At 37.1% G+C, this 15623-nt stretch overlaps 1 protein-coding gene across 1 annotated transcript; it reads right to left on the bottom strand.

Moving 5' to 3' along the window:
• Positions 1-10606: 10606 nt before the first annotated feature.
• Positions 10607-11967, bottom strand: LOC102412279 (olfactory receptor 52Z1-like). Its single transcript, XM_045162882.1, has one exon. It carries the CDS (start codon positions 11965-11967, stop codon positions 11011-11013), a length of 957 nt encoding a protein of 318 aa, XP_045018817.1. The 3' UTR covers positions 10607-11010.
• Between the last annotated feature and the right edge of the window lie 3656 nt (positions 11968-15623).

Raw genomic sequence — 15623 nt, 5'->3', positions numbered from 1 at the left:
TATCAAATGTGAATGTATTTAAAAGTCAGCAAAGGAGTTCAAAAGGGTAAGAGTCAGTGAATAATTAAAATATGTTTAATGACTTTCATTTGAATGACGCTTTCCATTTTACAAATACTTTCCTCTGCATTTTCCTTGAAACTATCATATCAGTGACATTGACATGAGTTATGCTGTCAATGATTTTTGTATATCTGAAAATACATATATAATAGCTTCTGAATCATAATAAGGTCTGAGGCAGATTAGCTATTAAAATTCATCTCACTATGGCCAGTTTGGGATTCATTCATTATAAAAAGGCACATTTTGCTGATTAAAATCCCCCAAGTAATTACTTAAGGACCAAAATTTATCTTACTCAAATTCTCCCTACTGTAAATGACATTCTTGTTTATTGTCTACCCATTTTCCCAGTTTAGTCCCATGGCAATATAACTAAATAAGCATAATAGAGAATTTGACCTTTTTGAATAAATTTAAAAAGCAATGAAGCAAGCAAACAACAAAAAATTAATCTTGATGCTTTTTGCCCATCGGCCAGTCTTCCCCACTCCCACCCTACTGAACTGGAGAGAGAGACAATCAGTAATTTCCAGAGTAGAAAAAAAATATATACTTTTGTGATTAGTTTTATTTTCTTAATCCAGGGAACAATGCAAATAGCTATTCCACTTGAAAACCATTTGAAAATGTTTCCTATGAACCCATAGATCATTTATATCCAATGGGGAGAGAATGTTACTGTGATCAAAGAAAAACGTTTCTAATTTATCTCCCCATCAAGACTCTGTGGTAGATGCTATTTTCTAATACATATATGATTTGTAGTTTAAAACACACAAAGATTAAATGATACATCAAATTTTTAGGTGGTAGTAGGTGATATGACTTCAATATATTCTCTGTTTTATTTTCAAATCACATGAAAAGTCTTTCCTTCCTATCTCCCCTCTGTACTTTTTAACATGAAGTTTGTTAAATGGTTCCACAACCATCATAAAACTTTCATAAAATAAAAGTGAGCAAAAACACAAATAAATCATGGATAGCAAAATAATGCACACATTTGGACTCTTGGTATGTGTAAATTTCCTTACATTATTGTTGCAAGGATATTTATATAATCTACTTGATATGTTTAAGGCATGTTTTGTTAATGCATACTTTCAAATAGTAGTTCACTCTGTTTAGATGTATGTACGTGCACTGTCTGATAAATTCTCAAAAATATTTGCAGTCATGAAATCACCACCAAGATATGGAAATCAAGATATGGAAATTTCCATCACCCCACAAGTTCCTTTTATCTCTTTGCCGTCACTCTTCTCCCACAGCCACAAATTCTCCACTGCCTCCAAACTAATTTCTATCATAGGTTTTGCCTTTAAGAGAGCCCCTATGTGTGTGCTCAATTGTGTCTAGGTCTTTTGTTACCCCATGGACTGTAGCATACCAGGCTCCTCTGTCCATGGGATTATCCTGGCAAGAGTACTAGAGTGGGTTCATTTCCTACTCCCAGAGATCTTCCTGACCAGGGGTTGAACCCTCATCTTCTATGTCTCCTGAGTTGGCAGACAGATTCTTTATCACTGAGCCACCTGGGAAGCAGCTTTTAGAGAAGATCCTGTAAATTGAATCATAAGTAATGTAATCTTTTTGTCCAGATCCTTTCACTTGCAATAATACTTTTGAGATTCACCTTGTTGTTGTTGCCTGCATCCACAGCTCATTTTTATATTTGAGTTTTATTCCATTGTACTACATAGGGAAAACTATTCATTAATTGATTGGGTTAGCATTTTATAGTTTTGATTTTGAATGAAGCAGTTATAAACAGCTACACCAGGCAATTTTAAAAGCAATTCCCTAATATTGTGAGATTTTATTTTTAACCATCACAATAACAATTATAATGGTCATAAAATAATAATTAGGTTCTATTTATCAGATTCTTATTATATGCCAGGCACTGTGGAAGGACACAGTAATGATTCTCACTGTTGATCTTAGAGCCAGTCCATGGGTAAATCATAATCTGTCAATTTTGCAGATGAGGAAATTGAAGTAAAGGGATTTTTAAAAAGTAGAAAATAATTGTGGGGCACTTTAGTTTCACAGCACTTTTACCACTGCCATTACTGTACCGTTTTACATTGCAGTTATCGCCCCATCATTCTATTTGTTTTTATTGTTGGTGGTGTTCATGGTGTGAATTAAAAATGTTAAATTGTGTGTTGCTGTAAATATAAGTTTTCAAATGCATTAGCACTTGAAACAACCATTTAGCAGGCCATTCTTTCATCAGCCAGTATTATGATATAAAAAATTCTAATGTAACAGGTTTTGTACTTTATACTCAAATAATAACATGTGATGAGTTTAGTTTATTTTTAGTCTTATCTGCTCTCAGAGAATTAATGGTTCTTCCACTTAAAATGTCAATTAAATTTCTTGAGTTTAAAAAAGATATTTGCCGTGGTGTCTTATTTTCTGTCAATTGGAAACTGATATTCTCTGCCAGGAAATTTCTTTCTTCCACTGGTCTCTGCCACTAACTGTCACCTCTCTACAAACCCCTCATCACAGTGAGCATTGAAGGGGAAGCTGACATGGCCCTGCTTTCAAGAACTGAATGGGCCTCTTTTCTAAGTCTGTAACACTTAGCAGACCCTTGCTAAATGAATCTTATCTTACCTCCTCACTCTGTATGGAACACTGATTTTTCTCATCCTCTGCTGAATTTTGACTGACTCTCTTCAGTCTAGTTAGTAATCCAACTGTAAATGGCTCTTAGTCTACAAGCTCTGAAAACTGACCCATTTTCTCTTATTTCCCTGACTCTATTTTTTTTTTTTTAAGCCTTTGGTTGCAGAATCATTGTTTCCTAGGCATAACAGTTCCCTTGACAACTCTACTAGTCAGCATTCACCATGATTTTTGTGTTCCCCACAATGCTGTAAAGAACACCTAGATCCATGTGCTGCATTGTGGAAGAGCAAGAAACTGGTTCCCTCACTGAATATACCATGTGCTAATTTTTACCCTAATGCTGCTCTCTGATGATGGCATGAGATAGTTTGCATGGAAATCTCCCTCAGGAGATAAATAAGTAGTAGGTTATTAATCTCCTTCTGCTTTTAACTTCTCCCTTAAAACAAATTGGGTTTCTAGCTTCTCATGCCCTGACACTAAATAAGGGCCAAAGAATGCAGCTGAACCTGAAACCTTGAAGATTATATCTTTTCAATTCTCCTTGCCTATCTGTGTTTCTCTTCTCCATCTCGTGTTGAAAGGGGTTCCATTACTCTTCTTTTGTTTTAATATTTAAAAGAAACTTCTTCTACATCCCAAACTCTTTGCTTTCTGTCTTTGTTCTAGCTGGTACCCTCTAAAAGAAGTAGTTGATAACAGTAGGATGCTAGTGAAAGAAAAGAAAAATTAATAATATCCAAAAGGCAAAATATTATATATATATATATGCACACACATATATACAAATATATACATACACACATATATATACATATTCTGAATGGTTTCAACTAATTCTTTTCTTATGATAATACATCTGAATTTTAGCAAATTCTACTTGTTATAAAATAATGCTAATACATTTTTGGCATAAGTAAAACATTTTTTTTCACAGTACTATATTTAAATCAAGTCCAAACACCAAACCAGAACTTGCTCAAAATCATGTCCATCAAGTCAGTGATGCCATCCAACCATCTCATCCTCTGGTGTCCCCTTCCCCTCCAGCCTCAACATTTCCCACCATCAGGGTCTTTTCTAATAAGTTAGTTCTTCGCATCAGGTGGCCAAAGTACTTGAGCATCAGCTTCAGCATCAGTCCTTGAATGAATATTCAGGACTGATTTCCATTAGGATGGACTGGTTGGATCTACCTGAAGTCCAATGGACTCTCAAGAGTCTTCTCCAACACCTCAGTTCAAAAGCATCAATTCTTCAGCTTTCAGCTTTCTTTATAGTCCAACTCTCACATCCATACATGACTATTGGAAAAGCCATAGCTTTGACTACATGGACCTTTGTTGGCAAACTAATGTCTCTGTTTTTTAATATGCTGTCTAGGTTTGTCATAGCTTTTCTTCCAAGGAACAAGCATCTTGCAATTTCATGGCTGCAGTCACCATCTGCAGGGATTTTGGAGCCCAATAAAATAATTTCTCTCACTGCTTCTATTGTTTCTCCATCTGTTTGCTATGTATTGATGGGGCCAAATACCACGATCTTAGTTTTTTGAATGTTGAGTTTTAAGCCAGCTTTTTCACTCTCCTCTTTCACTTTCATCAAGAGGCTCTTCACTTTCTGCCATAAAGGTGATATTATCTGCATATCTGGGGTTACTGATATTTCTCTCTTCAATCTTGATTCCAGCTTGTGTTTCATCCAGCATGGCATTTCACATGATGTATTCTGCATATAAGTTAAATAACCAGGGTGACAATATACAGCCTTGACATACTCCTTTCCCAATTGGGAACCAGTCTGTTGTTCCATGTCCACTTCTATTTGTTGCGTCTTGATGCGCACACAGATTTCTCAGGAGGCAGGTAAAGTGGTCTGGTATTCCCATCTCTTTCAGAATTTTCCACAGTTTGTTGTGATCCACATAGTCAAAGGCTTCAGTGTAGTCAATGAAGCAGAAGTAGATGTTTTTCTGGAATTCTTTTGCTTTTTCTATGATCCAACAGATGTTGGAAACTTGATCTCTTGTTCCTCTGCCTTTTCTAAATCCAGCTTGAACATCTGGAAGTTCTCATTTCACATACTGTTGAAGCCTAGCTTGGAGAATTTTCAGCATTATGTTGCTAGCATGAGAGTCTACAGCAATTGTGCGGTAGTTTGAACAATCTTTGGCATTGTTTTTCTTTGGGACTAGAATGAAAACTGACCTGTCCTGTGGCCACTGCTGAGTTTTCCAAATTTTCTGGCATATTGAGTGCCGCACTTAACAGCATCATCTTTTAGGATTTGAAATAGCTCAACTGGAATTCCATCACATTCAATAGTTTTGGTTCTGGTGATACTTCCTAAGGCCCACTTGTGTTCAGACTCCAGTATGTCTGACCCTAGGTGAGTGATCACACCATCGTGGTTATCTAGATCATGAAGATCTTTTCTGTATAGTTCTTATGTGTATCCTTGCCACCTCTTCTTAATATCTTCTGCTTCTGTTAGGTCCATATCATTTCTGTTCCTTATTATGCCCATCTTTGCATGAAATGTTCCCTTGGTATCTCTAATTTTCTTGAAGGGATCTCTAGTCTTTCCCATTCTATTGTTTTCCTCTATTTCTTTCCATTGATCACTTAGGAAGGCTTTCTTATCTCTCCTTGCTATTCTTTGGAACTCTGCATTCAGATATATCTTTCTTTTTTTTCCTTTGCCTTTAGCTTCTCTTCTTTTCTCAGCTATTTGTAAGGTCTCCTCAGACAACCATTTTTCCTCTTCACATTCTTTTCCCTGGGGATGGTTTTGATCACCACCTAGTGTACAATGTTACAAACCTCTGTCCATAATTGTTCAGGCTCTATCAGATCTAATCCCTTGAATCTATTTGTCACTTCCACTATATAATTGTAAAAGATTTGATTTAGATCATACCTGAATGGTCTAATTCCTTAGTTTCTTTAATTTGAGTCTGAATTTGGCAATAAGGAGTTCATGAGCTGAGCCACAGTCAGCTCCTGGTCTTGTTTTTGCTCACTGTAGAGAACCTCTCCATCTTTGGCTGTAAATAGTACAATCAATCTGATTTTGGTATTGACCATCTGGTGAAGGCCATGTGTAGAACTGTCTCTTGCATTGTTGGAAGAGTGTATTTGCTATGACCTATGCATTCTCTTGGCAAAACTCTGTTAGTCCCTATTGACATTTACTGGACACTTATTATGTTCCAGATATTGTTATAAGTGCCCTATATATTTCCTCAATTTAACAAAATATCCACACATACAAAATAAGTTTCCTAAGATTTTATACCTAGAAGCAATGGAACCAAGATTTGATTATTAGAACTCTGACTCCAGAGATTGTCCTCTTTAGTCACAAGCCTACACTGTGTCCTAATGCTTCAAACTAGTAATTCCAATTAATTACATGAAAATGACTGCACTCTTATTTTTCTTAACTTCACTCTTAATAAAAGTATTTAAAGCCTTATGCTTTTTCATCCTTCAGTTTTACTATGATTCTATATATTCTCTGCACTATTTTGTCTTATAATTGCTAATCACAATTACACTTTCCTGACTCCTCCATTAACAGTTTCTTTTGTGATACACATTTCTTCAGTTTCTGCCTGATATGTCAGATACACATTCTTTTATCAAATGTAGTAATTAATTTATTTTTGCCGCTCTGTGCTGCTTGTGGCAGGATCTTAATTCCCTGACCAGGAGTTAATTAATTACCTTAATTCCCTGACTCAGCAGTGACAGTACTGAGTCCCAAAGCTTGACTGCTAGTAAATTACCCAGATGCACATTCTAAAGTTCATTTTAAGTAACATGATATTCAGATATCTAGGAAATGTTTTAAATGTTGTATTAAGACTCCTTAGCAAGGAAAAGAGATGAATCTTAGTCATTAGCTCCTGCAAGAAGACACATAGTTCCAGAACATATTAACTGGCCTTGTCTCTGTGAAGAACTCTTATTTTTTTCTGAACTCTTGCTGAATTTTATAGGGCTGGTGCTTTCCTCTTGGAATGGTAAATCCTTGCACTTGCTGGATCCACTCTGAGGCCTCATTGATTCTCTCATTGCATCATTAGTTCTCACAGCCCTCCCTGTGTCTATGGCTGCAAGGCAATTTTGCAAACAATCCCAACCCCATTGTTTTTAAAAATATGTGGTTGAATGATGGAATAGCTCTTTAGAATTTTTGCCTTTGTAACTAGTAGTCTGTTTCTTTAACCTGGTCCTACATTATAATTAAAATACATTTACTTCTCTTTTTACTTTTATTATCTTACCAGGACCATCATATTTTCAGATTTTTTTAGCTTCTCTATAACCTGGAGATTGCTAAAGATTTCCCGTGGGCTCTTATCCATTTAAACAACCAGAGTCACACTGTGCCAAATATACAGTATTTGACAGTGACCCATGCTTTATCTATTTCTTTTAATCTTCAAAAATATTGATATTTATGAGATCTTGGACTTTGTGCCTGCTAAGTTGCTTCAGTTGTGTCTAACTCTTTGAGACCCTATGGACTCTAGCTCACTAGCGTCCTCTATCCACAGGCATTCTCCAGGCAAGAATACTGGAGTGGGTTGCCATGACCTCCTCCAAGGGATCCTCCCGACCCAGAGATCCAGTCCACTTCTTTTGCATGTCCTGCATTGACTGGGGGATTCTTTACCACTAGCACCACCCAGAAGTTCAGTTCATTTCAGTTGCTCAGTCATTTCTGACTCTTTGAGACACCATGGACTGCTGCACACCAGACCTCCCTGTCCATCACCAATTCCCAGAGCTTGCTCAAACTCATGTCCATTGAGTTGGTGATGCCATCCTACCATCTCATCCTCTGTCATCCCGTTCTCTTCTTGCCTTCAATCTTGCCCAGCATCAGAATTTCTTCCAATAACCCCCTGTGAGAAGGTACTTGCTATCACTGTGTAAGGCTGACAATGTGGCTACAGCTTAGATTTGTGAACTAATGTATGAGGAGGTGATCAGACCTTGTGAGGTACTTAACTCCACAGGAAGGCACATCCAAGAATTGTAAATATGGGAATGCTCCATGATGCTGATCCACAGAGGAAAAAAATCCTAGGATTAGTTTGGCTTAATATAGACAGCTGAGGAAAGAACAAATATATGTGGAAAGAGAGGGGATTTTCTGTATAAAAATATTGTAGTGGTTTCTTTATCTTGCATACTCTCAATTATATAGTAGCATAGAGGTGCTCTTATTAAATAATTTGGGATGGGCCTTATCCTTTACCATTTTCTGATAAAAGTTTTTATGGAATCTATATTATTTGCCTTCTAAATGTTTCATTGTATTCATCTAGCAAATTCATCTGGGTCTGGAAAACTCCTTGTTGGAAGGTTTCAAACTACAATTTCTCAAGTAGGTATGAGAGTACTTAGATTATCTATTTTTTACAAAATGAGCCTCAGTAGTTTGTACATAACAAGGGATTTTCTCATTTGTCTTAGTTATTAAATATAATGAAGTTAATTTTTATTTTGTAACTGTATATTGTTTATTTCCTGATAATTTTGACTAAGTTTGTAAGTTATATTAATCTTTTAAAAAATCAATTCCTACTCTCAGTCTTGTAAATTTCAAGGAGATATGTGTGATATCCAGCAATAAAATAATAAAGTTATTCTTTGTAAACAGGTATCAACAGAGCAATGAATCAAATTTCAAGTCCTAAAGCAATATTTAGGTCAACTAGCATTTATGAAAAGGCCTGCCTCTTGAGAAATTTGTATGCAGGTTAGGAAGCAACAGTTAGAACTGGACATGGAACAACAGACTGGTTCCAAATAGGAAAACGAGTACGTCAAGGCTGTATATTGTCACCCTGCTTATTTAACTTCTATGCAGAGTACATCGTGAGAAACGCTGGGCTGGAAGAAGCACAAGCTGGAATCAAGATTGCCGGGAGAAATATCAATAACCTCAGATATGCAGATGACACCAGCCTTATGGCAGAAAGTGAAGAGGAACTCAAAAGCCTCTTGATGAAAGTGAAAGAGGAGAGTGGAAAAGTTGGCTTAAAGAACAACATTCAGAAAACGAAGATCATGGCATCTGGTCCCATCACTTCATGGGAAATAGATGGGCAAACAGTGGAAACATTGTCAGACTTTATTTTTCTGGGCTCCAAAATCACTGCAGATGGTGACTGCAGCCATGAAATTAAAAGATGTTTACTCCTTGGAAGGAAAGTTATAACCAACCTAGACAGCATATTGAAAAGCAGAGACGTTACTTTGCCAACAAAGGTCAGTCTAGTCAAGGCTATGGTTTTTCCAGTGGTCATGTATGGATGTGAGAGTTGGACTGTGAAGAAAGCAGAGCGCTGAAGAATTGATGCTTTTGAACTGTGGTGTTGGAGAAGACTCTTGAGAGTCCCTTGGACTGTGAGGAGATCCAACTAGTTCATTCTAAAGGAGATCAGTCCTGGGTGTTCTTCGGAAGGACTGATGCTAAAGCTGAAACTCCAATACTTTGGCTACCTCATGAGAAGAGTTGACTCATTGGAAAAGTCTCTGATGCTGGGAGGGATTGGGGGCAAGAGGAAAAGGGGATGACAGGATGAGATAGCTGGATGGCATCACCAACTAGATGTACATGAGTTTGCATGAACTCCGGGAGTTGGTGATAGACAGGGAGGCCTGGCGTGCTGTGATTCATGGGGACACAAAGAGTCGGACATGACTGAGTGACTGAACTGAACTGAATTGATAGTATCATTATAAAATGATCAAAAGGAGCTTTGACATTCATTTGAGGAGCAAATGCAGATTTTTTATTCATTCCAGTGCTTTTTCTAATGTATGGTGCTAGTGGTAAAGAACCCACCTGCAAATGAAGGAGACATAGAGACATGGACTGGATCCATGGGTAGGGTAGATCCCCTGGAGGAGGGCATGGCAACCCACTCCAGTATTCTTGCCTGGAGAATACCCATGGACAGAGGAGCCTGGTGAACTAGAGTCCATACGGTCTCAAAGAGTTGGACACAATTGAAGCAAGTTAGCATGCACACATGCTAGTAATCCATAAATTTCTACCTCTGGCAAATTTTTATCCAGTCTCCAGAGTGAAAAATTAAAATAGTTTGATGCCCCAAGATCAGCTAAAATCATTATGTCCCATAATGCCTGAAATGATACTTGCTGCTGCTGCTAAGTCACTTCAGTCGTGTCCGACTCTTTGCGACCCCATAGATGGCAGCCCATCAGGCTCCCCCATCCCTGGGATTCTCCAGGTAAGAACACTGGAGTGGGTTGCCATTTCCTTCCTTAGTAAAGAGGAAATATTGGCTTCCCAAGTGGCACTAGTGGTAAAGAATGCTCCATTCAGTGCTGGAGATATCAGAAGTGGGCTCGATCCCTGGGTCAGGAAGATCCCTTTGGGGAGGGCATGGTAATCCACTCCAGTATTCTTTCCTAGAGAATCCCATGGCCAGAGGAGCCTGATTGATTACAATCCGTGGGGTCGTGGAGTTGGACATGACTGAAGCATTGTGTATTACACACAAGGAGGAAATATAAAAGAGATTCCTTTCTCTGTCCTGCATGTCCAGTGTATGTAGGATGCAGACTGATTACAGTAGTATTACTGGTAATAGTAACAATAGACAACCTTCCTTCATTTTCATTACATGCTATGCAGTGTTTTAGAAGCTTTATATAAATCATTTTACTTAATAATTTTAACAACCTTATAAGTTACATTATATTTTGTACCTATTATAAAGATAAGTGTACAGAATTCCAGAAAGAGTAAATGTACTCTGCCAAGGCCATACATCTGAAATTCAAGACTCGAACTTAGAGCCTAAATGCTCAGCTAATACATCAGGATGCTAAATACATGAGTACTATTTTCTCTGATTTACAGAGGTCATATTATAGGAGAAAAAACTAAAACCCTGTTAAGTTGATTTGAGATTTTTTTTTCATTTTTTTTTAGTGTGTGTGGGTGGGCTGTGTCTTCAGTTCTCCTGTTTGTCTATATTAACATAAAACTGAAATTAGCTATTGAATTTATTTGCTTTAAACTTGTAACAAAGCTCATTATTACACAGACTCTAAAATGTCCATGGTCTGACACTGTCCTGAACAAAAGCAGTGAAACAAGATTTTAACATGATCTGATTTACTCAAATCTTAATGCTATTATTCTCTCTTAATGCTGGCATGATATAAGATATCCAATATAATTGTAGGTACTCTTCAATTAGTGGAGTTACATAGAGAATTAAAGAACTACGCTGTTTAATCTACATCAGCAAAATTTCTTGCTCAAATAAAAGACCTGGATAAATTTCTCCTGAATTTGCTTGGTCTTAACTCCATAAATGATGGGGTTGAGAGTGGGTGGTACCACCACATAAAGATTGGCAAGAAGGATATGTATATGGAGTGGTATACAGTGGCCCCCGAATCGGTGAGCAAAGAATGAATAAAAGGCTGGGGTATAGAACAGTAATATAACACAGACATGGGAGCCACAAGTACCCAGAGCCTTGAGCCGGGCATCTTGGGAAGGAATTCTAAACACAGTACACAGTATTAGGGCATAAGAGATGATGATAAGCACCACATCCAGGCACGTGGAAAATAGAGCCACAATCACCCCAAAGTAGATGTTGACTTGGATGCTATCACAGGCAAGCCTGGCAATGCCCATATGTTCACAGTATGAGTGATGAATAATGTTCCTTCCACAGTAAGTAAGCCGATAAACCAGAAAAACCAAGGGGAAACAGATGAGGAAACTCCTAATTATAGGAGCAATGCCTATTTTTCCAATGACTGAGGGTGTTAGAATGGTAGTATATCTTAGTGGATAACAGATGGCTACATAGCGATCAAATGCCATGGCCAGCAATATGGCAGACTCTGCCACAAAGATGAAGTGGAGGAAAAACATCTGGGACACACAGCTACCAAAAGATATACCCCCTTCTTGGAACCAGAAGATTGCTAACATCTTGGGTGTGGTGACAGTGGAAAGAAAGATATCTGCCAAGGCTAACATGGAGAGGAAAATGTACATGGGTTCATGAAGACTGCGCTCAGTGAAGATCAGAAATAGTAAGAGGGTATTTCCCACAACAGCGACTATGTACATGGAACAAATGGGGATGGAGATCCACGTGTATGCATCTTCCAGTCCTGGGATCCCAATCATGGTGTACCAAATGTCTCTAAGGTTAGTGTAATTTGAAGAGGTTGTCATCTTTTACTCTGTCCTCTGATGCTGAACCGTGAAATAGGGTGAGGGAAAAAGAAAGAGAATGAGAATGAAGTGTCAGGGCTATTTTATCAGATTAAGTGTTACTCTTGGCATTGCAGTAATTTACTACCTTAAAAAAGGATGGTAATAAGTAATGATTCAAGGATGATAAACCAAATAGACTTCACTGGCACGAAAGTTACCATGACTTAATAGAGCTAATGCTATTGGTATTGATAATGAAAATAGCAATAATAATAAACATTGAATGGGCTTATAAATTCATTTAGGCACTGTGACCAATACATTATATTTATTGACTTAGCATCATACAAGAAAACTTCTTTATAAGCTCTTGAGTATCATCAGTTTTCCTTCTTGTCTGACTAGTCACTCCTGGTGATTAATAGACACTTTTTATTCTAGAGCTAAAGAAAAAAGTGTTCAAAATACTGGTGTGGCCCTTTAGGGAGCTCAGTAATGTATTATTCTTATGATTTAATATGAAGACTTTCATTATCAAATGAGAAGAACTTAGAAAGAGGAATATAAGTGTAGACAGTCCTTACTTTGAACAGTTTTTTTCTACCTTAAGAGTGTGCATATTGAAACCATGTTCTCTCTTTGTATGGTCCCAGGATGCATGCATTTCAGGTGAACTAATCCTGTGCAAAGCAAGGACTGATAAATCATCATTCTAACACAGAACATATGTCCTCTCATCACTCGCGTACATTATCTTCCTCCCTCCAATCTCACTTGCCTACCCCACTTTTTTTTTCTCTTTTCCCATTTATTTCTCCCAGCTTATATTCAAATATCTGTCCTTTCCTTCTCTTCTTTTTTTTTTTAGCAAAAATTTGGATACTATTTCCAGAGAAAAGGAAAAAAGAAAAAAAAAAACAGCTGGTATATAAAAAAAATAGAACGTGAGTTTCAAGCACTCAAGAATTAAACACACAAGCATTAAACAAGTTAATGAACATTTCTTTAAGCTCACTCTGTATTTAATAACTCACTGAGGAAGGAATCAAATATCGATCATAAATATTTCATATTTCAAGGATTCCTATCCTTGTGAAGGTCATGAAATGTGGACAACAAAACACCTCCCTTCAAAGAAGATCAGAATAAAATAATTTGAGATATTCAATCACGTTTATGACACAAAGAAACCTAACCTTCACTAGAGAGATAATGAAAAGTTTCATGGAAGTGTGGTCATTAATCTGTTTCCCAGAAACAAAAAACTTCAGGAAAGAACAAAAAGACAAACAAAAAGCTAAAGTAAGGTATTTAAATCACTATAAAATGAGATCATCTAGCTTATTGAGAACTTAGAGATATAAGAAATATGACTGAGCAAGTAGATTGTGTCTCGAAGATAAAGAATTTTAAAAGTCAAGCTAATGGCTTCGTAGCTTTGAGTTTAGTTTGTCACATGAAGAACAAATTTATTAGTCAATAGTATTTACTGAGTCTCTAATATTTTAGCAAAGTTTTAAGAAGAATATAAAATGATAACAAATTAAGATTTATTTTTTCAGAGAAACTTTTGCTGGCAGGCAATTCTTTTTTTTTAAACCTCCTATCTCCCAGTAGCATAGCTAAACAATTCTTAATTACAAACTTTGCAGTATTGTTCACTAATACATTTCAATTTCCATGTAGCTATGAGTATATCTTCAGCATCCAGTATAATACATTTTTGTTGAGTAAATATAGTTTAAAAGTTGGTGAAATTTATTGAAATGAAGGAAGATAGCTACCCAGAGTTGCTCTAGGAAAGTTTTCCAGCAGGTCAAAGCAGCCAGGAATGTAGCCTTAACAGTGAAAACAGGGTATAGATAAGAAATACATCTAGAAAAATTAAAAAATAGGTCAGGTGATAGGTTATATGAGGGATAAGTGAAAGGCAATAAAATATTTTGAGACATATTGTTCTGGGAAGAATAATGATACCTCTAACCAATAAAGGGAATAAGCTAGGAGATGCAGAATTCAGAGAAAGTTAATGCAATTGTTCCGAAACTATTAATATCTAACATGTCTATGGAATGACTGAGGAAATCAATGTGACTGACTGACTCCAACTTGCCTAATACCCTGGAAAGAGAACTGGACTAGGTATGAGGCTCTAGCTGAGCTGTAGCCTCAGTTATGCCATCAACAGACTGAGATCTTGGTAAAGGCATTTCACCACTCTGAACTCTCTATACATTCTAGATTAGAATCAAATTAACTCATAGATGGTTGTCTTCTAGATACAGAAATCTAAACTTCATTTCCCACTTGTGAGCAATCCCTTCTTTAAACTTTCTTCTCCTTTGATTTCCTTGATCCCATTCTTGACCCCTGTCTTCCTACTACATTTGCAGGGTTCTGAGTCTTTTTTCCAATGCTATTCTTATTATTTACAATGTTATCATTATGGCTGTTATTATTATTGTTATTGCTCTTATTGTTCAGTGTCACTTCCAGACTGTTGTGTTGAGAGTAGAATGTCAGATAAAAACATTAGACCTTCACTAGTGTCTAGTGAAAACCATTGGTCTTTCACTAGCATCTAGTACAATTTCAAGAAATTAGTGAGGATAAAGTCTGATCACAGAATGCAAGACATTGGATGTGTAACAGCTGAAAACAGCAGTGGTAGGCAACTTGAGAAGATTGGGGCTGGGGAATTGAAAACAATAACTAGAAGTACCAAAAGGTACTAGGAAATTTTCTTTGGAACAAAAGAAATGAACATGATGCTTAAAGTCAGTGGAGTCTCACAGTAAAGAATTTGAAGCAAGAAAGTGGACAGCTTTTGCAATTAAGTTCCCATCATAGAAAATAAACAAATCATTCAAGCTACCATATGGGTGTTCTGCTTCTTTCCTTAAGGCAAAATGAAGTTAGAAGAATATGGGGTACATGGAAAATTTTCAAAAGAACCACATTTGATCCAGATATTTATAATAAATTGAAAGGCAATGCTTATTAGGGGACTTCTCTGATGGCTCAGCAGTAAAGCATCCACCTGCCAATGACGGAGACGTGGGTTCAATCCCTGGGTCAGGAAGATCCCCTGGAGAAGGAAATGGCAACCCACTCCAGTATTCTAGACTGGGAAATGCCATAGTAAGAGGCGCTGGGCTGGCTATAATTCATGGGCTCACAAAAGAGTTGGACATGACTGAATGATAAATTACCACCACCAACAACAAAATGCTTATTAGAGTTAGTGTCTAAGCTCATACAGAAAAAAAAAAAAATAGAGAGGGAGAGAGAAAGAGAGAGAGACAGAGAGAGATACTATTGAAAACAAAAGGTGTGTAGAACAGAAAACAAATGAATAAGCCATTGTCCAACAGAAGTGAAGGCTATCGAGGTGAGAGGAGAGAAATATTTTATAGCAGAGTTGAGGATGAGTCAACTGATTCTCCAGGAAAGTTCAATTTTTCAGAATCAAGAAAAATTAAACAGAAAGAAGAGTGCTAATCACAAGAGAGCATAGTTGGCTGGCAATTGAAGGAAATGATGAATGAATGCACAAGTGGTTCCCAAAGATAAATGGGATTCCAAGGGACCAAAAGAGAAAAAGCAGGGTTGGTCAGGGAAGGGGAGAGGGAAGGAGGAATTTCTTTCCTGTTCACCTGATGCTAATCAAACAC

Source organism: Bubalus bubalis, chromosome 16 (assembly GCF_019923935.1).
Source record: "Bubalus bubalis isolate 160015118507 breed Murrah chromosome 16, NDDB_SH_1, whole genome shotgun sequence".
In the NCBI taxonomy this organism is placed as follows: Eukaryota; Metazoa; Chordata; class Mammalia; order Artiodactyla; family Bovidae; genus Bubalus; species Bubalus bubalis.
Note: the sequence above shows the minus strand (reverse complement) of the source record. Positions and strands in the feature narration are given on the sequence as shown.

Coding starts and splice junctions, on each gene's coding strand:
- LOC102412279 (XM_045162882.1), bottom strand. CDS start 11,967: ATGACAACCTCTTCAAATTACACTAACCTTAGAGACATTTGGTACACC.